Source organism: Pectinophora gossypiella, chromosome 8, assembly GCF_024362695.1.
Source record: "Pectinophora gossypiella chromosome 8, ilPecGoss1.1, whole genome shotgun sequence".
Taxonomy (NCBI): Eukaryota; Metazoa; Arthropoda; class Insecta; order Lepidoptera; family Gelechiidae; genus Pectinophora; species Pectinophora gossypiella.
The window spans coordinates 5,005,281-5,026,373 of record NC_065411.1 but is presented as its reverse complement, the minus strand read 5'-3'; the positions used below and the strand labels follow the sequence as shown (position 1 = coordinate 5,026,373).

Here is a 21,093-nt window from a genome sequence, read left to right as displayed (position 1 = left end):
ATTGTCAAAAAGATAGTATAAAATAGATAGATGGGAGTGGAAACTAGGTGAAAAAAGCAAAAGGAGTAGGTAGTAAAATACGCGCTGTCTATCCGAACGAATATCATATGCATAAATCGAAATTGTGTATCCGAACAGGAAACAGCTGATTCTGACAGTTGCAAATGGCTGATATCTGATCTTGAGGTTATGAATTTAAAACAAATACATTTTATGTGATAAAAGTTTTAATAATGGTTAGAATTGTATCTTTAAATTGTGTTAAAAACATTTATCTTTCCAACTACCTGAGATTTCACCAAAGGTAACGTATTTTTTCTTTTTAAAATTCTTGTTTTATTTCTACCAAAAGATTCCTGTTTTTCGGTGAAAATTTCAACGATATATTATTATTTACAGATTGATTACAAAGCGTACGAACAGTTCTGATTCTAATAATAATGTAGTAGACGTGAAAAGGATTAGGAATTTCAGTATAGTAGCGCATGTTGATCATGGCAAAAGTACGTTAGCAGATCGACTGTTGGAAATAACTGGTGTTATTAAACCTGGTGCCGAACATGCCCAGGTCCTTGATCAACTACAGGTATGTGTGAACCAACTATACCGAATAGTAAATTTTTGATTTGCTAACAAAGAAAAGCTTTTTTGTGTGAAGGTTTGTAGGACCTATCTATGTATGTGTTAGTGGGCTCCGATTTCCGCATCTAAACTATAAGATGGTCCATTATGCGTGCTGTTGTATGTATGTGCTACCTGTTGCCACTAAGGTTCCTTTAAATTTACTTGTCATGATCAATAAGGATTATTATCACTTCACACATCTTCAGTATACAGAGAAGACATACAGTGCAGTGTTTGTATTGGTGGGTATAAAATCTCGGGATATAATGGATCCGAGGTGCCATCAGTTCTGCTCTTTAAAATCCTATAAGCTTCTTTACAACATTTATAATAAACAAGTAATAAAACTTTCCATAGGACAATCATATGGGTAGGCTAATGTATTTCTTAGTATTATTCATAATTAGAAATATTTACCTACTTTTCAGGTGGAAAGAGAAAGAGGCATTACAGTGAAAGCAGTCACAGCATCTTTAAATTATACTTACAATGATGAACAATACCTCCTCAATCTCATAGACACTCCAGGACATGTAGATTTCTCAAATGAGGTATGTTTAAGTGATTGGTGTAGACCAATACACCAATAAGTATCGTACAGTACTATGTAGATAGTACTGTACGATATTTACTATATTAAGTAGCTAAAGTCCTAACCTACAATCATCATCTCCCTAGTGTTATCTTGTTTCCATGGGATCTGCTTACCTAACCTGAAGATTTGACAGGTCCGATTTTTTACAGAAACGATTGCCTGTCTGACCTTCCAACCTGCAAAGGGTAAACCAGCCCAATACATGTTAGGTCACTTACCTCCAAAACGTATTTCTCGGGTATGTGGGTTTCACGACGTTTTCCTTCACTGAGAGTCAGGCATTTTTCCAACTGGAATACTGTAGCTCTAACATACAATGTAAGAGTCAAATTGACTACTCAGTGGAATTTAACTCCCCTTCCCACACCTCATGCGGCGCCCTGCGATCGCTCGTTTGAGCTCTGTAGTCTCTGTAGTCTGTTTATTTAAAATATGTCATCTACATGGGGTTCTGTTACAATTTACTTAATTTCTGTTCCTTCACTCTTACAGGTAGTACGCAGTGTAACAGCATGTCAAGGAGTAATCTTACTGGTTGATGCTAATGAAGGCATACAAGCTCAAACAGTAGCCGTACATGCCCTTGCCAAAAGAAACAATCTTACAATCATACCAACTTTAAACAAAGTGGACTTACCAAGAGCAGATCCAGAGAAAGTAAAATCTCAATTGAAATCACTCTTCAACATAGACCCCGATACAGTCATGAGTATATCGGCAAAAAAAGGATGGGGTGTCAAAGAATTATTAGAAGCAGTTATAACAAGGATACCACCGCCTAACATTGATGTAGATGGCCACTTCAAAGCTCACATAATAGACACATGGCATGACAAATACAGAGGAGTTCTGTGTTTAGCATACATTCATTCAGGGGTAGTGAAAGTTGGGCAAACTGTAAAATGGGGGTCGGACTTGAAGCAGCACACTGTTAAATATCTTGCTCTTCTGAGGCCTAGTGAGGAACCTATTGAAACTGCTGTGGCTGGACAAGTTGTCATGGTAGGTAAGTGGTATCAGACACAAGGCAAAATTATTCACTTTGCTATGGTTACTAAATACTAAACAAGAACTGCCTATACAGGGTGTTAATAGCCATAACCATAGTTAAGCCTTTGCTATTATCATGACATTTTTGATCGATTATTATGTACGCCAATTCATCCCTTTATCAAACATAATCGTAACAGTAATACGAAAAGAAAACATAGGTTTATTTTCGTTAGCATTCTAAACCTTCATTGATATCAAGTTCGTTGATAGTTGATATCAAGTGGAAAATTCCACTTGATATCAACTCAGAATCATAGTCTAAATCATCCCTCAAAGTTTTCGTTACGATGTCGTTAACACCCTGTATAGCTGAAATAGTCGTAGCACATTAATTTACTTCAAACTGCTTTTTTCTGGGGAACACTTGAAATAAGGTACAGTAAATTGAATTTTTAGGATGTGGCCCAAAAGGCGGCGGCTCTGTAGGTGACCAACTCATCTCAGCCGACTCTCCTGAAAGCACAGACGTGTCCACAGTACCTCCAGTGAAACATATGGTGTATGCCGGCATCTATCCTTCAGACCAGTCACAGCATACTTTACTAAGTGACGCTATAAAGAAACTGGCTTTAAATGACTCTGCTGTTAGCGTTGTTGCGGACTCTAGGTACAGTATTAAATTTCTTTCATGACAAATATGTAAGTTAAAAATTGCACTCTAAAAAGTATGAAACTAAAATATTTCTTCGAAATTCTTCCAAATAGTGGTGTTTATAAAATAGTCGTGGTTGTATGCCGTGGTAAGCGTATTCTTAGGACAGATATTAGCATCCGACTGTTTCATTCACAGTCAATTGTATAGGAAGGGAGATCATAGGCTGTATATGTATAAACACGTCCTTCCTTCTATACTTTCTGTAAAGAATTACATACAGCTTGTACCTTTCGCCCACTATTACGGGCATTCCCCACATTAGTCCTTTCGATGCATCTTTTTTTTCCCCACTCTTAAAATAATGTTGAAAACTAAATATTAGTCAATGCGGGGAAGACCGGCATAGTTGGAAGTCCGATTGTAAAGATTTGGAAGAAACTTGCTTTTGGCACTGTTGATTATGTTAGGAGTGTGAATAAAAGTTCTTACAGAAAGGGTCTAAGAGCACTGAAATCGTTAGTGTACAGACTTCTATCTACGCCGGTCTTTCTAACGTTGACCTTAGGAATCCCATCCCGCGCTGCACGAATTATATCGAGGGTTTCAACGCATCAGATTCTATCTACGTGGATAGATGTTGTACGGCTATTGGTAAAGCCCTCGATATAATTCGCGCCGCGCGCAGCACGGTTGTCGTGCCGAGAGGGCTGGAACACATAAAATTTAGTTAAAGTTTAATATATTCGTAACTTCAGTCCAGCTTTAGGGCAAGGATGGCGAGTAGGATTCCTGGGTCTTCTACATTTGGACGTGTTCACCCAGCGACTACTCCAAGAATACAAAGCTGAAGCGATATTGACTGCGCCGTCAGTGCCGTACAAAATTAAGTAAGTATCTTTTAATCTTGAATACTTATTAACTTTGCGTAAGAGCATTCGCCTGGAGTTTCTGGAGCTCCCTGGACGTTGTTTCACTGAGGGGCTTTGGTAGCTCAATCGTAACCTTGAAACCAGGATTTATGAGACACACAATAGAAAAGAAGAATGCAACATTTCATAATAAATTGTTTTCAGAGTCAAAGGAGCAAAGGTAATAAAACAATACAGAGGGGAAGAGGTGCTGATTACAAACCCTCTGCAATTGCCTGATCCTCACAATATCGTCGAGTATTACGAGCCGTTCGTGATAGGTAAAACCACTTTGATTTTTTCAACAACAACATTCTACGATAACTAGGCAAACCTCGCGTCATTAGATTATTTCTATAAATGCCAGCGATACTAAATCGGAAGAGCGCTGTTGTACAATTTTTACTTCCATACATAAACTCTCGTGGCCTCTTATGCGGTGGGCAGCGCCAAAAATAATCAGGAGACAACTTGCAGCCACTTTACTTTTTTTCTTTTTTTGTTTACCACTTTTCTTTTTGTTGTTTTATAAATATTAACACGTTCTGGAAGAGAGTCGAGAGTCAACCAAACAAATTGAATTCTGTCGACTCCTACTTACTTTTAAGAAAAGTGCATCGTACCCTAAGATAGGTACTAAAATAAAATTAAGTTATATTATACCGAGTAAGTTTCTCGTCACTCGTACTGAGCTGAAAACGTTTAGAGCGACAGAGACGAGAGATATGTCTCTTTCGCTCTAGGCGATGTACTATATCTCTGCCCTGCTCATGTTTTATTCATGCTACGTTAATTAGGGCGTAGTACGTGTTATCAAAATTAACTTCAAATTGCATTTTTAGGTACAATAATAACCCCAGTGGAGTACATAGGAGCGGTGACGTCACTGTGTATGGACAGACGTGGCAGTCCCCTACCCGCAAATGCCGTTGACGACAAAATGACCCTGATGCAATTCATCCTGCCACTTTCAGAAGTCGTTATAGACTTCCATGATACTCTTAAGAGCATTACTTCTGGATTTGCCAGCTTTGATTACCAGGATCATGGGTTTCATCCGAGCCCGTTAGTAAGGGTAAGTGTTTGATTAGGCTTTGTTTTCAAGTACTTTATTGTAAGTTTAGTTTAAAGTATAAAAATAAGAAAGTACAAAAAGTGGTGTTTTGTAAAAAACATCCAAATTGGTCCAAGTATCTTCGAGTAATCGGGGAACATAGGTACATAAAAAAATTGATTGCCTTTTCGTTTTATTGAAGTCGGTTAAAATACAGTAGTAAGTATTACAGCATCAATATGGAGCCGGTAAGGGCACTGCAACTGGTACTGTTATTCAGTAACAGGATTTCTATCTATGTACCAATTTTCATGCGAATTGGTTCATCAGCTCAAAAGAATAACAGACATTCGCATATTTTTGTTTCGTATTAGTGTGGTCTTATCTAATCTATGCGCCGATATTTTTTTCGGTTTATGTACAATTTACAGGAGCCAATTGATGATTTCAGATGGATATTCTAATAAATGGTACTTTAGTAGAAGAATTGGCGTCTATTGTACACGTGAGTCGTCTAGAATATACTGCTAGACGACTGACAGACAAGCTAAAGGAAATGATACCACGACAGATGGTCCAGGTGAGAATAGAATAACATATTTAAATGTTATTCTGTTTTAAATTTAAATTAAATTTAAATCCTATAACCAATGGTTACCTGGAAGAGATTGCTACCTTAGCATGAAGGCCGCCTCTCTTCTCTTTTGTATTTCCTTTGTATGCAATAAAATATCTAATTTACAGGGCAGGTGTGCCCAAACCAGATACTCACCTTTAGATCCAGGGCCCGGGGCTGCCAGCCAGGGTGGTCCCATCATGGTTGATTTTGGCGAAGCCAAACCCCGGGTCCTCCTTAACGGCTTAAATAGACTAAAGTAGCCCCCATCGGTATTTAAACAAAACTCCGTTACAACTTCGCAAAAAAATTACAATAGCCAAGGCTTGTTTTCTTGCGAAGCTTCCACAGCGTATGCGAAGTTACCCTAACCCTACTTTTATTGTGAAATGCGTGATGACAAGCTCAATTTCCTACTTTTTCATTTTTGTTTACAGGTAGCGATCCAAGCTGTAGTTGGAGGGAAAGTTTTCGCCAGAGAGACCTTGAAAGCTTACAGAAAAGATGTCACGGCTAAATTAGTAAGTTTTTATTTAGTATGAAATAACATCGATTGAGTGAGCGAGAGGGCACTATACACCGGTTCGCTCCTGCTCCTTTGCCTTACATACAAAAACGGCCAATTAAAGGAGCAAAGAACAGCAAAAGTGCCAGAACAAGTGTCATGTTTACATTCTCGGGCTCTACACTTTCCTACTGACTGTTGCGAAAATGAGCTAAATGTAAAAGTAGGATTTTAATTATTATTATCGTAACGTTAATCGTATTCTAAACGAACAAATCGTTTAGGCGCAGAATGTCCAATTCGCAAAATGTCCAGTTCGCAAAACGTCCAATTCGCAGAATGTCCAGTTCGCAAATGGTCCAATTCGCAAAATGTCCAGTTCGCAAATTGTCCAATTCGCAGAATGTCCAATATTCATCGTAACGTGATTAATTTACTAATTAAAAAAGTTGGGTTCTAATGCTAAGTCAAGTTATAAGTATATACATATAAGTGGTCCACTGATTGTAATTTTAAACCTACAGGACTCTCTCCTTTAAATCAACAGGACTTTAAAAGAGTCAAACTTTTTAGGGAACTGTTATTATATCTAAATGTCAATACAATTCAAATTTTCAAAAAACAATCTGCCTAATTATTTTCCAATTTTCTCGTGGTTTCTTTGTATTTGATGTCACGTTTGTATAACAGTTCCCTAAAAAGTTTGACTCTTTTAAAGTCCTGTTGATTTAAAGGAGAGAGTCCTGTAGGTTTAAAATTACAATCAGTGGACCACTTATATGTATATACTTATAACTTGACTTAGCATTAGAACCCAACTTTTTTAATTAGTAAATTAATCACGTTACGATGAATATTGGACATTCTGCGAATTGGACAATTTGCGAACTGGACATTTTGCGAATTGGACCATTTGCGAACTGGACATTCTGCGAATTGGACGTTTTGCGAACTGGAAATTTTGCGAATTGGACATTCTGCGCCTAAACGGAACAAATAGATAAAAAACAACCCACTAAAACCTTGACTTATTTCTTAAAAAATGTTGAACTTCCTTACCTATTGTTATTCAACGAGTTTCTTAATTCACAGTATGGCGGAGACGTGACTCGAAGAAAAAAGCTATTGAAGCAACAATCTGAAGGTAAAAAGAAAATGAGAAGCGTTGCCAACATTAAAATACCGAGGAATACGTTCATCGATGTTTTAAAGAGATAATAAATACCTATTTATTTTCTGTATGTTTGGTTTTATTTTGACACAAAAGTTGTTTTGTGTCGAGGCGGGCAGCGGTCGGTAGTTATGGAAAGTACCATTTTCAAATATATCGATAAGTTATATTTACTAATATCAATAGTAACAGTCTCTGATATGTAGTCAAAATAAAACGAACACATAAAAATATACCTAATTTATTTATTTATAAAATGCGGGTTATAATAGGGTCATTGCATGGTTAACATCACAAAATATGAAAATTGGTATACAAAGCAATAATCTACAACTCGCTAAGTCTGTATAGTATACCATGTTTAACTAAAATACATTTATAAAATAAATCATTACAGATATTAACAATCTCAAACGAGGGCATATAATATTTTATAAGGGAATGGTTACTCCTCACAAAAATATATTGATATACTAAATTAATGTCGTACTTTTAGCGGAATATGCTTTGGAAAGCATTGTAGTGTCCGTTTTTAATATCTAAATGATATGCCATAAAATGATAAGAAAATAAAATTAACTAAAACATGCGACTCCTTAACGCCTTGTCAGGTACAACGGCATTATGCAATCTAAAAAGTCGCTTATAAAACCATTTTTCAGTCTTTTCGAACTCCCTTGAAGCGGACCAACATTGTCGGGAAAAGAACGACTTCAGTGGATTCAAGAGTTTACCACTGTTAGAGTTAGATTTTAGTTCTGATAGCCACGAATATGATGAAATTCTAAATGAAAAAGAAATATTAGTCCAGTTACACATTAGCAGCTTCAAAGTGCGTTTAACCGTTATAAATTATGTTAATTTAGTGATCCCAGTCGGATATAAAAAATAAACACGATATGACATTCTTTGGTAATTTTGAGAACATTGAAAATAACTAATTTATATTCACTCTCCTACTTTATTATACCCCAAAGAACATGATAATACTGACATATCTCCCGTCTCTTTCTTACTCAGCTGTATACCGTTAGTGCGAAAGAGACATATGAGGGGTATAAAATCAAAATCCGCTATAATGCTTAAGGACCAAATTTGAGTTAGTAGCACCGTTGGAAACCTCGTAAAAATTGCTTTAGAATGCTTGACTAGTTTCGTACCGAAACCCGCTAAAACATACAGAAATCTGCCCACTAAACATAGTATTAAAATCAAAAGCCCCTATAACAGTGCATACCAGTTTCAAAATCCTCCATAATTGAAACGACCAATCACAGCACCGCATTTGCGTCACATGATCAGTAAAACAGTATGGCGGTTGTTGAGTGCCGGCGAAAACTTGTGTGTGGTTTTTTAACTAATTTAATGTGAAAATATGGATGAATTAGCCCAATTTGTTAAAAAATGTGATCCTAAACATGCTAGGAAACGACCACGCGATCCATCTTCATGGAAGCGTGAAGTGGAGCGCAAGAAACGGTATGTAATACTTTGTCATTATTGTGTTCCAACTTCTTCCAAAAAAGTTTTATGCAAGATGCATCCAGCCTATTCTAAATAAGGTATTTAGCAGAACGATTATTTTTGTTTTATTTTCATTTCACTACATTGTGTTTTACTACTAATCCCACTAAACTGTTTAAATGATTTTCGCGATAAATTATATTAATAAGCAATAAACATAGTTCTGTAGCGATTCATTTTGACGTTTGTCGTTTGTGTGCGTTTTGATTTTTTTTATATTTTTTTTTCAGGTACGAAGCCAAGAAATTGCCAACATTTCCACAATGTGAGCACGATCAAAAATCTTTTCGCTGTACCTTACTTACATGTCAAGATATACGAAGGTTTCACAAAAACTTTTATAAATGTACGACGAAACTTCAGCAAGATAATTTTATTCTGAGATATTGCAGTATCAAGAAAGCGGAGAAATCCAAGCCGGATAGCAAGAGGAAATTAGCCACAAAATATTCTATATGTTCTAAAGACGGACTGCTTGTTCCCGTATGTCGAAACACATTTTTGAACGCTTTACAAATAAAAAAAGATCGGGTCCAAGGGGTAATGACCAGATTTTATAACAGCGAAGGCTCTCCCATTAAAGAGACAAGAGGAGGCGATCGTAAATCATTTCTGTATGAAGCAAAAAAACTCTCAGTACAATGGTTTATAGAAAAATTTAAAGGTCAAGAAAGCCATTACTGCAGATCACAAACAAAAAGACTATACTTGCCATCCGGATTAAATATTAGAAAAATGTGGAGGATCTATAATGACTCAAGAGATGCTGAACTAAAAGTTAAACAAAGTTTTTTTCGGAGTATATTTAACAGGTACTATAACATCGGATTCGGCACCCCGAGAACAGACGTATGTTCTACTTGTATATCTTTGCAGGAACAACTAAAAGTTGAAAAAGATGTTACAAAAAGAAACGAGTTAATGATTCAGAAAAGACTCCACGGTCTTAAATACAAAGCGTTTTACAGCATATTGAAGGAAGATAGCCAAGACACCAAAACGATAAGCTATGACTGTCAAAAAAATCAGCCTCTGCCGAAATTGCCCGATCAGTCTGCCTATTTCAGCAGGCAGTTTAATTTTTACCACTTTGCTATAGTGGAGGGCAATTCGAAAGCTAAACTCGGAAAAGAAAACGTACATTCTTACTATTGGAATGAAACAACTCACGCCAAAGGAGGCAATGAAATTATAAGTGCCGTTTACCATTTTCTACAGAATGTAGAGATCTCAGAACATATAAAAGTTCTTCGCATGGTTTGTGATGGTTGTTCGGGCCAAAATAAAAACACTGGTATGATCAGCATGCTAGGTAAATGGCTTTCTGTTGAAGCCCCAAGACATCTGAAAAAAATTGAATTGATTTTCCCAATTGTTGGACATTCGTTCATACCGCCTGATCGTGTCTTCGCCAAAATTGAAAAGACGCTGAAGACAAAAGAAGTTGTAACGTCTCCATCGGAATATGCAGCTGTGTTACAAGAACATGGATCATGCGTAGACCTAGCATCGATTCCAGTTTATGACTGGAAGACAGCTTATGCTTCCATCATTAAACCGACGACATCCTGGCACTTCCCTTTTATGAAATCGAAGCGCTTTTTTATTACTCGTACCAAAACGGAAAATGTTTTGGTACAGGGTGAAGAAGCTTATAGAACGGAGCGAAACACAAAAAAAATAATAACGAAAAAAAATAAAAAAATTATAATGATTGCTCCACAGGTTATTCAACCTAACACAATCGTACCAAAAGCATCGAAATTGAACGATGTTTATGGCCTCCTTAAAAAACATTTTGGGGACGAATGGAAAAATTTAGAATGTTTAAAATATTATAAAGATTTGGAGGGCATTGGGAATAATGATTCTCAAGATAACGAACGCGATGATGATGATGATGACTGTAATGGTTTATGCGAGCCAGGCTTTGAAGAAGTTGCCATAAATGTATAAAGTAAGAGCTATCTGCGCAATGAATACTAGTGTTTTAAGCTTGTGTTAATTATAATATTAGGGTTAAGCTCAGTTATTAATAAAAAATTGCTATTGAAAAGATCCGATGTTTTTATTTTAGGTATTTACCTAGCTACATTAGAACTAATCTAACTCATCTGGCCCTAATACATTTTGCATAACGCCATCCACCCGAGTTTTATTCCTGGTTGCAAAACCCGCCAAAATATGACAATTTATTTTCAAAACCCGCTGTAACGGCAGGTTAATTTCAATCTCCTCTATAACAAATTTTTAAATGCTTTTAACGGTTTCATAACTTTAATTTTTTTCCTTGTCCAGCCTAAATTAGTGTTGTCATGTCATAAACTAAATTATTAGCATAAAAAAATCCCAGTAAGTTGTATTGATTAAGCTCTAACGATTTTTTGTATCCTGTGATATTTTTGAAAAATGTGTTTTAGTGGGTTTTGATACTATACCCCTCATATCTCAACCCTTTCGCGCTAGGTGTATGGGCGATGTACTATATATCTGTCCTGCTCTCATTATAATCATGCTTCGTTTTAAGGGGTATAATTTTATTTAAATTTGAAGTGTGTTAACAAGGCCTGGGTCACCTTTTTGGTTGAAGAATGTTTAGTGTTGTTTGTAACAATTATGTATGTTTTAAGATATTTTATTCACTTTTATTATCCTTCTGCCACTTAATATTTCGTAAATAGACTATTATTGTCAAATAAAGGATTTACAACCAAACATTCAACATTTTAAAGTTAGATAACACTTTTCTGGAAGTCAATGAATACATAAGCATTTCTTTAGGCATTTTTCCATGAAAAAATACCTTTATTTTTAAATATAACAGAGCACAGAAAATACTGAAATGAATGTCAACTATATTTAAAATATATATTTCATTTAATATACATATATATATATATTAGCAAATAATAATGAAGCCCAGTTCCCCATTAATATATCTAAGTATAATATTTCCAAATAAACTAATGAAGATGATCGCACTGAGATCTTATAACAAGAGACGAAACTTTTATAAAAAGAAGTTTATAATGGTATTACAAATATTTCTCTAATATAAAGTTTTATAATTTGTTTGATCACATTTTCATCTATATCAATAATAATTACAACATACAAATCTTTGTGGTACTCGCTTTTCTACTTTGATAAAGCTTTTCAACTATTGTGATTCTGCCCATTTTTATGCATTCCAATTCTTTGTATAATATTACACCGAGAGTATGACAATCGGAATTATCAAAACTTATAAAACCGTTTTTAGTTTTTTCTAACATTTATAAAACTAGGTCTCTATATTGGAATTTACGCAAAAAGTACATAGAGGGCAGAGTAGGTATTTATATTTTTGAAGTAGGGCAACATTGAAACAACAGGCAAGGATTGAAAGGAATCAGGGACTTTCCTGGCTATATTCCCCAAAAATACGCTGGCGCTGCAGTTTTGTCTTCGTTTAACCTTCTAATTTCCTGGATAACAGGATATGCATATTTTATCTTTGTTTTTGGGTATAAATGATAACGCTTTTTATTACCGCGAGCAATGAGAGAATAGGTAATTATGTCAAATCTCAACAGCGCCATCTATATTGTGTTTGGGGAACGGTCACGAGCATTAAGGTCGTAAGGCCCAAAGTCCTTTTAAAATCCAAATCCCATTGTTTAACTATTGTGTCTGGAAATCCGGGCCTTACGAGATTAATATGTATACACTTTGGTACCATGTCACACTAACTTTTTTGACAAATTGAACTGTAAGTCTCACTAAATGTCAAATATGTTAGTGCGACAGAGTCCTAAATTGGGTACATTATATTGCTCACGAATGAACATAGCCTGGAAACTCCCTCATTGAATTTATGGAGGTCTTTATCTGGTCAGTTAATAGTAGACCATCATCAAGAAGAAATTAGCATGTTACCAATTCGGATGACTAATTTCTTTGAAATGTCATCCTTAGTTGCTGTCATCTAGCTTATCTATCTTCAGAAGTCTCCAAAAACTGTGCGTACACATCTCTAGTACATTCGCCTTTTTCGTTGAACTTATATTTGTAGTAAGAACCGTCGGCGCATATCACTGGAACAGAATGGTTAGGTATTACTCATTTATTTATTGTCTTTATTAAAAATAAAAATAAACCCTTTAACCCGTTATTTACCGAGATACTTTGTTATCTTTAGTTTGGTAAGGACATTACAGTTACTGGTGTAGGTTAGTAGTCGTTACATGTGCCATGTCAGGGTCCTTTGGCGGCTCGATAAAGGGTTGATGAGGTTGGTAATCCACCTCACAACCCACATGATAGTATAAGACTCATTTATTATTGAAGATGTTTTAAATCTTAGTTATGACTAATAGGAATTCATGAATCAGTTTATTTCTAGATTTAGACAGAAAATGCGGGCTTTATCAAATTCAGCAATTTTATCTGATAAATTATTCATTCCCTTATTTATTTTGTGTAAAAATCCATGTAAGCAAGTTTATCATTCATACTTAATTGAACAACTTCATAACAGAGAGCACAGGCCACTGCAGATCATATTCGGTAGCTCAATACCTTGACCCTTTATCATACTCAAACACAGTTAAAATACATGTTTACCTCCAACTTTATTACTATTTATCATACTCAAAAACAGTTAAATCAATTTACCTATAATGACTCTTTATCATACTCAGACACAGTTAAAATACATTTTTACCTCCATACTTTATACTATTAATATTTATCATACTCAAGAATAGTTAAAATCAATTTACCTATAATAGAGCTCTTATCCACACCAAACGCGCAGATACAAGGTGGACCATTTGGAATGGTGAATTTGCAGAAACTCCAATTGCTAGAGAAGTACTTTGGAAGGAAGTTGACTGTGGCCAAACTAGATTGCTTATTAAGCTTGTCATCCTCAAGACTGAAGACATGCACTGTCCCATGGTCAGAGGTCACACACAGGTTTGTACTAGTGTGGTTGAAGTTGATGCAGTATATTGTTGCCTGTGGAACAAGACGACGAATAAGTACATGATAATAAATGCAAAGTCGGTACATCTCTTTTTTATTTTTTTTAGAAGACTATCTTTTTGTAAATTTTTTTTACGACCCTCGCGTGCTTTCGCGTAAACCTTAGGCAAAGTATTGCGACAGCACTTGAATTATCTTCAGTAAATTCAGTATCATTCCTCACACAAATAATATAAAAAAATACAGGTTTGAATAAACATCCAGCAAATGCATAGTACATAAATCATATCAGTACATCAATTGCTCATGTAGCTCAGACAATATGGAGTCACACAACAACCGTCAGCCGTTTCGGCATTAAGTATAATAATTATTAAGTTATTTAATTCCCTAAGTATATTATACTGAATGTACTAAGTATATCTTTCTTTCAACATACACTTAATTTTCTTTCAACATACACACCGAGCTTTCTGTGTGTCTGCCGTCTATAATGTTCAAGCCAACTGAATATGGAGTCAGTCCATAAACAACACTCACCTGATGCGCACCTCTTCTTAGTTCAGCAAGTTTCTGTCCAGTAGCTGTATCGAAGACTCTGATGAGGGTGCCCTTAGTAGAGGCTGTGGCCAGCCTGGTGCCTCCAACATTCAGAGCTAGGCAGCTCAACGGTGCTTCATGTGCTGTGATCAGATGTCCCTCCGGGTTGGTACTTGTTCCCTGTGGCACATGAGCACTCAGCTCCACCAGCTAATGGAAGAAAATAGCACTTTCAATGACATAGACCATGGGTATGATGGGTACTACTTGGATCGTATAATTGTCCATTGTAAATAAATTATAAAAAAAAATTTAACTGATGTTAACCCACTTCCATGTAGATAAAGATGAAGATCTAAACCATGTGGGTATGTAATCTATATTTACATTATAACATACTTAGTTGTAAAACTGGAATGGAAACATTACACACATAATTTGAATTCTTACCATGTAATTAATATCATTCTACTACTGTTAACTACTGCTCCAGTCTGTAAATGTGTTTTATTAATCATATCACCTGTAGTAAAAATATATTATACTTATATATTTGGGTGTTTTATATGTTTTGACATATTTTAGTGTAGATATTTAATTTGACTATGTTATACATACCTACCTGTATTGTATAGTGAAATTGTATTGACCTTTTATCTTGTTATAAATAAATTTATCTGAGCCATAAAACATCTATTAATTAGATTATGCTAATTCCTAAATGTTTTTTAAAATATAAATATAAAGAATAGGTACCTACAAGATAGGATCCACAGGAAGAGAAAGATATATTTGTGACATACATTCCTTTGTTTCCATTGTGATAAAAATATTAAACTACCTTCACCATGTGTAATGGACTTTAAAATGGAATAGAATGAACAATAATTTTAGCTATAACTTAACAATTGTTTTTTATCACTAATAAATTGCCTATCTGTTTTTAGAACTAGTCACATTCTTATCTACTACTGTGATTGATTAAACTTTATACTACCTTTGCTAAGTATACTATTTATGTTATGTATTTTTATAAATTCTGTGATATTAACAGTGTATTTCTCTAAGAATAGTTTATTTCTGTTTGAGCTTTCAACTGCTGAAATGCTACACTCTCAACAGATCAGATTATTGCTGTTTATGATGATTGTTGTGTTTACTTATAATTAGCTTACACATTAGTAATATCTTTACTTAGTTTAATTATGTCTTTAACTAATGTTATAATATGCATAGCTGTTAATGAACCATTAAATAAATAAATGATAATAAAACTTGTTATTGAAACTAAGATGTGGGTAGTAAATTTTACCTGAACATGTCCTGTCTTGCGGCTAGGGTATGCCAACAATGCATTGTTGCTGTTAGGGCAGACCACACACAGACCGCGCGGATTCTGACAAGTCTCAAAAACATGAAGAATCTGCGGCTGGGCCGTGAATGTGTACACCTTAATCAAGTTTTCTGTAAAATATCCACATTCATTACACTCAACGACATCATAAATATAGCCGACAGATAATGACAATTATGATAAGAACTCACCCAAAACAACGACAATTCTATCTCTTCGCAATTTCACAGCTTTTACAGGGCTATTGAAATCGAGGGAAATAGCAGAATCTTTCTTCAAATCATCCCAAATTATCACTCTATTCGGAGGGTATACAGGCGTTTTCCCTCCGCCAACAAGTGCCATGTAGTTACATCTAAATAACATTTCGACATACGACAGGCCGCCTTCCGCGAAGTTCTGGCGTTCTTTCTCTTTAAGTGGGTCGCTGTTAAACACCCGAAATCCATTCTCAGTTCCGCAAGCAAAACAACCTGAAGCAATTGCGAAACAAATTGTATAACAGTAAATAGATCCATTGTATCCCGATAGACTGCTTCACCTTGCATTTACCTTGATCCTGGTTAAATCCCACGTAAAGCAGATCGTTTCCAAAATTATTTTCTTCAGACAAATTCATTTTCAAGATTTATCGTAAATTTTTAGACCAATGTAAAACAATAATAAAGAAAAACTAATGCAACATCGTACAAACAAGGAGACTTGCGGCAATTTGACAGTTTTGTCACGGCAGTAGTGAGTGATGTAGCTGCTACCAGATAAGTAACAGGAGTAATAGGTTAAGTAATAATAGTTTAATGAAATGAGGCACTTTCCAGGCCACGTTACAAAAATATATATACATACATATATATAGATGGCGGTGTATAACTCCAACGGGTAATTGCCCATTTTTAAATAGCTCGTTTTCAGAATTATTCAAAAATATAATTTATTGGCAGAGGCATGTATAAAAATAAATGTTGCTATTGCTTCACTTTATTTTCCAATTATTTTCATTAGAATAATAATGGTTGGAAAATGTGCTTGTGTGGAAGGGTCATCCATCCACCCACAAACAAAGATAAAAGATGCTTGGAATCCATGAAATTAGAAGATTAAACAAAGGAAAGGAATAATAAATACTACGACTAAGGCAAACCATTGTATAGCGCCATCTTTATTTTTATTTGGGAACATGGCCTGGAAAGCTTTGAAAGTAATTATTTACCTAGTTAATTTCCAGAATTGCCAATTTGCATGATCTTTTTATGTAAATAACTAATATTGTTATAAAAATATTGTTATATTGTAATATTGTTATTATTTGTCTCATAACTAATTGACAAAAAGTAGGTACCATTGTTTTTCTCCAAAAACATTAAGATTAAAATAAGAATAAATAGAGCTTGCATTATTAAAGGTACTTGAGGTCTTTCATAATAATTCAATAAAGAAATAAGAAAATATGGGATATCTATGTAGGTATAATCCCGAGCAATCTAGATCTAAGAGTATGAAATTATTGAAAATCATTATATTACATAGAAAATCAGTTTTATTTATCAAAATTTATAGACATGAACATGTATTAATTTACTTAAAAATACACTTAAAGCATAAACATTCCTTAAATTATGTTCATATGAAGCAGTTAAACTAGAAAAGTTTAGCTTTGTACTAGATAAACAGTTAATTAGCATATATTACTTTTCTTCAACAAAAGGCTTGACTTTGTTTTGTTTAAAATCAAAACAAACACATTTTATGAACTAGCCACTTGTTTCAAAGGTCCTTCTAAATACTGTGCTATAGCGTTTATTTTTTCTTTCAATATACCAAACCCAACTGTTTCTTTAGCATACAGACATAGAAGTAGATTTGCAACTTGTGTCACTGCGATTTTCCCGTTCATACAGTCGACTAATATTAATTGGAGCTTATCTTCTTTGAATACATTTTTCCCTTGTTTTTCATATGCCGACCATACATTGCTGGCTATAGCAGCAGTTACTCTGGCATCCTTGTCATTATATCCAGAATACGCTAGAAGCGCTCCTTGGTGATTTAACAACCTGTAAATATTACAAATATTGTTTTATAAATACTTATTCAAAATAAAACCATGAAATGTATCACTAATCATTTACATTGTTTTATACTTACAAAGTATTTTCAACACCTCCCGTATTTGCTTGGCTTAGTACTTGAGTTAAAGCTTTTGGTTTCAACATTGTGTGGACAATCTTAAAGCGTAAAATTTAACTTTTATCTAATTGGAAATTAAATAAAAAACAATTTTCACACTTTATTGAGATACACTTGATCCACACTTTCAGATTTTATTGACAAATACAAATTGTCAAAAATGACATTTGTTTTTTTTTAATTTTGAATGGATTTGTAGGATCTATTATACGGTCAATCAATTCCATCAGTCACATAAAGTAATCTATTAGAAAGTCCTACAATATTTTATTCGGTTTTCCCTTGGTTTTCATCTACATTTGCTATAAGTAATATGACAGTTTCTTTTCCTTATATGGCAATTATTTGCATTCATCGCATGCTCTAAGTAATAAGTACCGACGCCTCACTGACCTTTCCAAAATGAAATGTTTCTAAAAACCGACATGATAAGCTTCTTCTATCGTGTGGGTTATGAGGTGAAGTACCAACCTCAACAACCCTGGTGTCAGGGTTACTATTGAGCCGCCAAAGGCCCCTGACATGACTCATGTACCGACTACCTACCTACATCAGTAAGTAGTAATCGGGACCAACGGCTTAACGTGCCTTCCGAAGCACGGATCATCTTACTTTTTGGACATTCCGGTGATCAGCCTGTAATGTCCTAACCAAACTAGGGATCACAAAGTGATTTTTATGATATGTCCCCACCGGGATTCGAACCTGGGGCCTCCGGATCGTGAGCCCAACGCTCAACCACTGGACCACAGAGGCCATTAAGATAAGCTGTATCGCAGTCTTAAAAATGGACAAGCCAACTGTTACTGAACATTACACCTGGAAAACTAATAACGCAGTGGTGAACTGGTACTCCTCATTTAAGAAGCAAGCTAATGACACACAGAACCAGTTTCGTTTTTCTCTTCTTATTCATTCCATTTTTTAAATTTTATTATTTGTCTAAAGATCTTGCTAAAGATAATGAAGAAAAAGAAAGAAAAATTACTTAATATTTAATTTTATTTCTTATACAGTTATATACTACTTGAAATACATAATTTTTTAACGCATTTTCTTTTGTTTGATTAAATAATTTCTAAAAGCAATTTGTTTGTCCTTGAATGATCGCTTAACTTTACCCTTAGCTTTATGTTTAACCATTTGATAGCTCTTGGTCTTTCTTTTCTCCCTATTAGTCTTAGAGCAGTGAATATTTTTCCTTCTATCTTTATAACCAAACTTATCCCTTTCTTCTCTTCCTTTCATTACAGATTCGAGCCTTGCACTTTTATCATGTTTGCGTTTTTTATGAATGTTCTCAATAGCTGATAATTTGACAAGATCCCCTGACTCTTCCTCTTCTTCATCTATAACTGCAGACTTCCTTTTCACGCCACTAATGTGTTTCTTCACCTGTGCAGCTTCAATGCGCTTGAAATCTTCATCTGTGAATATTGTCCCCATTGCAATTTCTCTAGCTGTGTTAATTTTTTCTTCTTTATCTTGTTTATTGTTTTTACGTTTCGCTTTTAATATTTTTCTGTCTTCAATATTATCTTCTTTTTGTTCTTCATCTTTAGATGGATCACGGTCTTTTGCTGTTTTCTCATCTTCATTATCTTCCTCACCTTCCTCATCTTCACTTTCCTCTTCAACCTCTTCTTCATTATCACTATCATTATCCTCATCACTATCTGATATATTTATTTCAGAATCTGATGATGCCACATCAACCCAATCATCACTATCAGAGTCATTACCTTTTTTACCCTTTTTGCCTTTCTTATCCTTTCCTTTTTTGTCTTTTTCTTCAACTGTCTGCTTTTCCAACAGAACTTCTGAACCAGGAATGTAGTCTTTTATTTCCATTTCACCATATTTCTTAGTTTTCAGTTCTACTGATGCTTCTGTGGGCCTCCCTCTGTCTTTTTTATGTAAAAGAGTAGGCATGGACTGCCTATATAGTTGAATTAGTGACCTTGCCGCCATCATAACAGATTTCTCCTTGTAGTTTTTGTACTGTACTAGATCCCTGAGAAGATCTTCATTAATTGCCAAAGGACACCGTGTGCAAATTTCTCTGACAGCATTCAAACCAACAGCCATTACATCAGTTGAATTTCTTTCTGTTATGAAATTATTAGCAATTGCTTTCATGACTGGTTCTATCACCTCAGGTGGGACCAGTTCATGACTTGCTTGGGCAGCAAACTGCAGAATTCTTGTCACCTCTCTCTGATGTGGCATTAATAATCTTGCAATGAATGGATAATAATTGAACAGGAAGAGGCTGTGTAATCCAATCAATCTGGATATAACATCTAAGGTCATCAGTTTGACTTCAAACCTCTCATTAGAGGACTCTATTTGTTTGAACAGTTTTTCAGCAAAGCCTTGAGGATTGTTAATCAAATGCAAAGCAGAGAAATTAAAAGCAGGAGCTTTTTCTTTCTTCTTCTTAATTTTCTTGGCAATTTTTTTGACTTTATCTACCATTTTCTCTCTTTTCCTGGTTTTCTTATTAAACTTATTAGATATCATGGTGTCCCGAGGGTCTACTTCTTCATCACTATCAGAGTCTTCCTTTTTCTCCTCCTCATCTCTACCCAGAAAGAATTTAAGCGAAGCCACCATGACTTTAGTTATTTTAGAGAAACATCCTATATCTGCAATGATGTTAACTGTTTTATGGTCATTCCAGATGTTTTTGTGATACAATTCAATAAGTATATCAACAGACATTTTTGCTGCCTTAGCATTGGTATCTCGTAACATTGAAAACATAAAATTTTGCAAAGAAGTATTGAATTTCATGTCCTTATGTTTTGCATTCATATTTTTAATGTCTGTAATGATGTGAGTCTTTAAGAACTCTCTCAAATTTTTATCTTGACATTTTAACAGTGTAAAGAATAGCTCCAATAGATCAAAGGGAGAGATGAAATTTTTATTTCTCAATAAAATCAAGCACTTACAGAGAGCCATTCTCATCTCATTATGTAAAACAGTGTTATGTGTTTTCAGAATATCCACAATTTTTTGTGGATAAGTTTTCATATCATTAATATAGCATTGTGCTACTTGTGCAAGAAACATCGCCTGCTCTTCCAATTTCTTGTTATATTGCGTTGGATTTAAATAAAATATCTCCAACGTTGTATGGAAGTGCGCAAGTTGCTGATGAAATTCTTCTTTGTAAGACTCGGGGTCTCTTTTTATAAGATTTTGCAACTGTGTTAAGTTGTTGGGCAGCTGATTGTTATGTCGTACCATTTTTATAGTTTTTCTTTACTTAATGTTCACTATTCACTTTCCAGTTTTCACGTGTAAAAACATAACCCCAAACTCAAAGAAAGGAACGTCAAATTGACATTTAATTTATGGTGCGTTAACAAATTTGCTTATCGCTCCACACAA

General features: G+C 34.8%; 4 protein-coding genes across 4 annotated transcripts; 1 reads left to right on the top strand and 3 right to left on the bottom strand.

Annotated features, from left to right (window-relative positions):
- Positions 1-173: 173 nt before the first annotated feature.
- On the top strand, positions 174-7,191 carry LOC126368882 (translation factor GUF1 homolog, mitochondrial). Its single transcript, XM_050013088.1, has 11 exons — positions 174-304; positions 400-586; positions 1,053-1,175; positions 1,712-2,225; positions 2,669-2,879; positions 3,623-3,754; positions 3,941-4,056; positions 4,618-4,850; positions 5,281-5,409; positions 5,883-5,966; positions 7,043-7,191. The coding sequence occupies exons 1-11, from the start codon at positions 234-236 to the stop codon at positions 7,166-7,168; spliced, it is 1,926 nt and encodes a 641-aa protein (XP_049869045.1). The 5' UTR covers positions 174-233; the 3' UTR covers positions 7,169-7,191.
- A 155-nt stretch (positions 7,192-7,346) lies between these two features.
- LOC126368949 (WD repeat domain phosphoinositide-interacting protein 3-like) lies at positions 7,347-16,237 on the bottom strand. Its single transcript, XM_050013212.1, has 6 exons — positions 16,060-16,237; positions 15,699-15,980; positions 15,466-15,617; positions 14,154-14,363; positions 13,409-13,646; positions 7,347-12,721 (listed from the first exon to the last, which is right to left on the bottom strand). Exons 1-6 carry the CDS (start codon positions 16,124-16,126, stop codon positions 12,618-12,620), a joined length of 1,053 nt encoding a protein of 350 aa, XP_049869169.1. The 5' UTR covers positions 16,127-16,237; the 3' UTR covers positions 7,347-12,617.
- Positions 16,238-17,021: 784 nt separating this feature from the next.
- Positions 17,022-17,845, bottom strand: LOC126369001 (ragulator complex protein LAMTOR2 homolog). The gene is made up of 2 exons (XM_050013282.1): positions 17,653-17,845; positions 17,022-17,561 (listed from the first exon to the last, which is right to left on the bottom strand). The coding sequence occupies exons 1-2, from the start codon at positions 17,718-17,720 to the stop codon at positions 17,252-17,254; spliced, it is 378 nt and encodes a 125-aa protein (XP_049869239.1). The 5' UTR covers positions 17,721-17,845; the 3' UTR covers positions 17,022-17,251.
- An 833-nt stretch (positions 17,846-18,678) lies between these two features.
- On the bottom strand, positions 18,679-21,051 carry LOC126368872 (protein SDA1 homolog). The gene has a single exon (XM_050013073.1). It carries the CDS (start codon positions 20,947-20,949, stop codon positions 18,739-18,741), a length of 2,211 nt encoding a protein of 736 aa, XP_049869030.1. The 5' UTR covers positions 20,950-21,051; the 3' UTR covers positions 18,679-18,738.
- Between the last annotated feature and the right edge of the window lie 42 nt (positions 21,052-21,093).

What these genes read in the sequence shown, in the direction of transcription:
- LOC126368872 (XM_050013073.1), bottom strand. Translation starts at nt 20,949, where the DNA reads ATGGTACGACATAACAATCAGCTGCCCAACAACTTAACACAGTTGCAA.
- LOC126368949 (XM_050013212.1), bottom strand. Translation starts at nt 16,126, where the DNA reads ATGAATTTGTCTGAAGAAAATAATTTTGGAAACGATCTGCTTTACGTG. An exon ending in GGGATTTAACCAGGATCAAG is followed by an intron (nt 15,981 to 16,059) that starts GTAAATGCAAGG and finishes CAATTGCTTCAG; the next exon opens with GTTGTTTTGCTTGCGGAACT. An exon ending in TAGAATTGTCGTTGTTTTGG is followed by an intron (nt 15,618 to 15,698) that starts GTGAGTTCTTAT and finishes GATATTTTACAG; the next exon opens with AAAACTTGATTAAGGTGTAC.
- LOC126368882 (XM_050013088.1), top strand. Translation starts at nt 234, where the DNA reads ATGGTTAGAATTGTATCTTTAAATTGTGTTAAAAACATTTATCTTTCC. An exon ending in ATGTAGATTTCTCAAATGAG is followed by an intron (nt 1,176 to 1,711) that starts GTATGTTTAAGT and finishes TCACTCTTACAG; the next exon opens with GTAGTACGCAGTGTAACAGC. An exon ending in ATCCGAGCCCGTTAGTAAGG is followed by an intron (nt 4,851 to 5,280) that starts GTAAGTGTTTGA and finishes TGATGATTTCAG; the next exon opens with ATGGATATTCTAATAAATGG.
- LOC126369001 (XM_050013282.1), bottom strand. Translation starts at nt 17,720, where the DNA reads ATGTTGAAACCAAAAGCTTTAACTCAAGTACTAAGCCAAGCAAATACG. An exon ending in GGAGGTGTTGAAAATACTTT is followed by an intron (nt 17,562 to 17,652) that starts GTAAGTATAAAA and finishes TAATATTTACAG; the next exon opens with GTTGTTAAATCACCAAGGAG.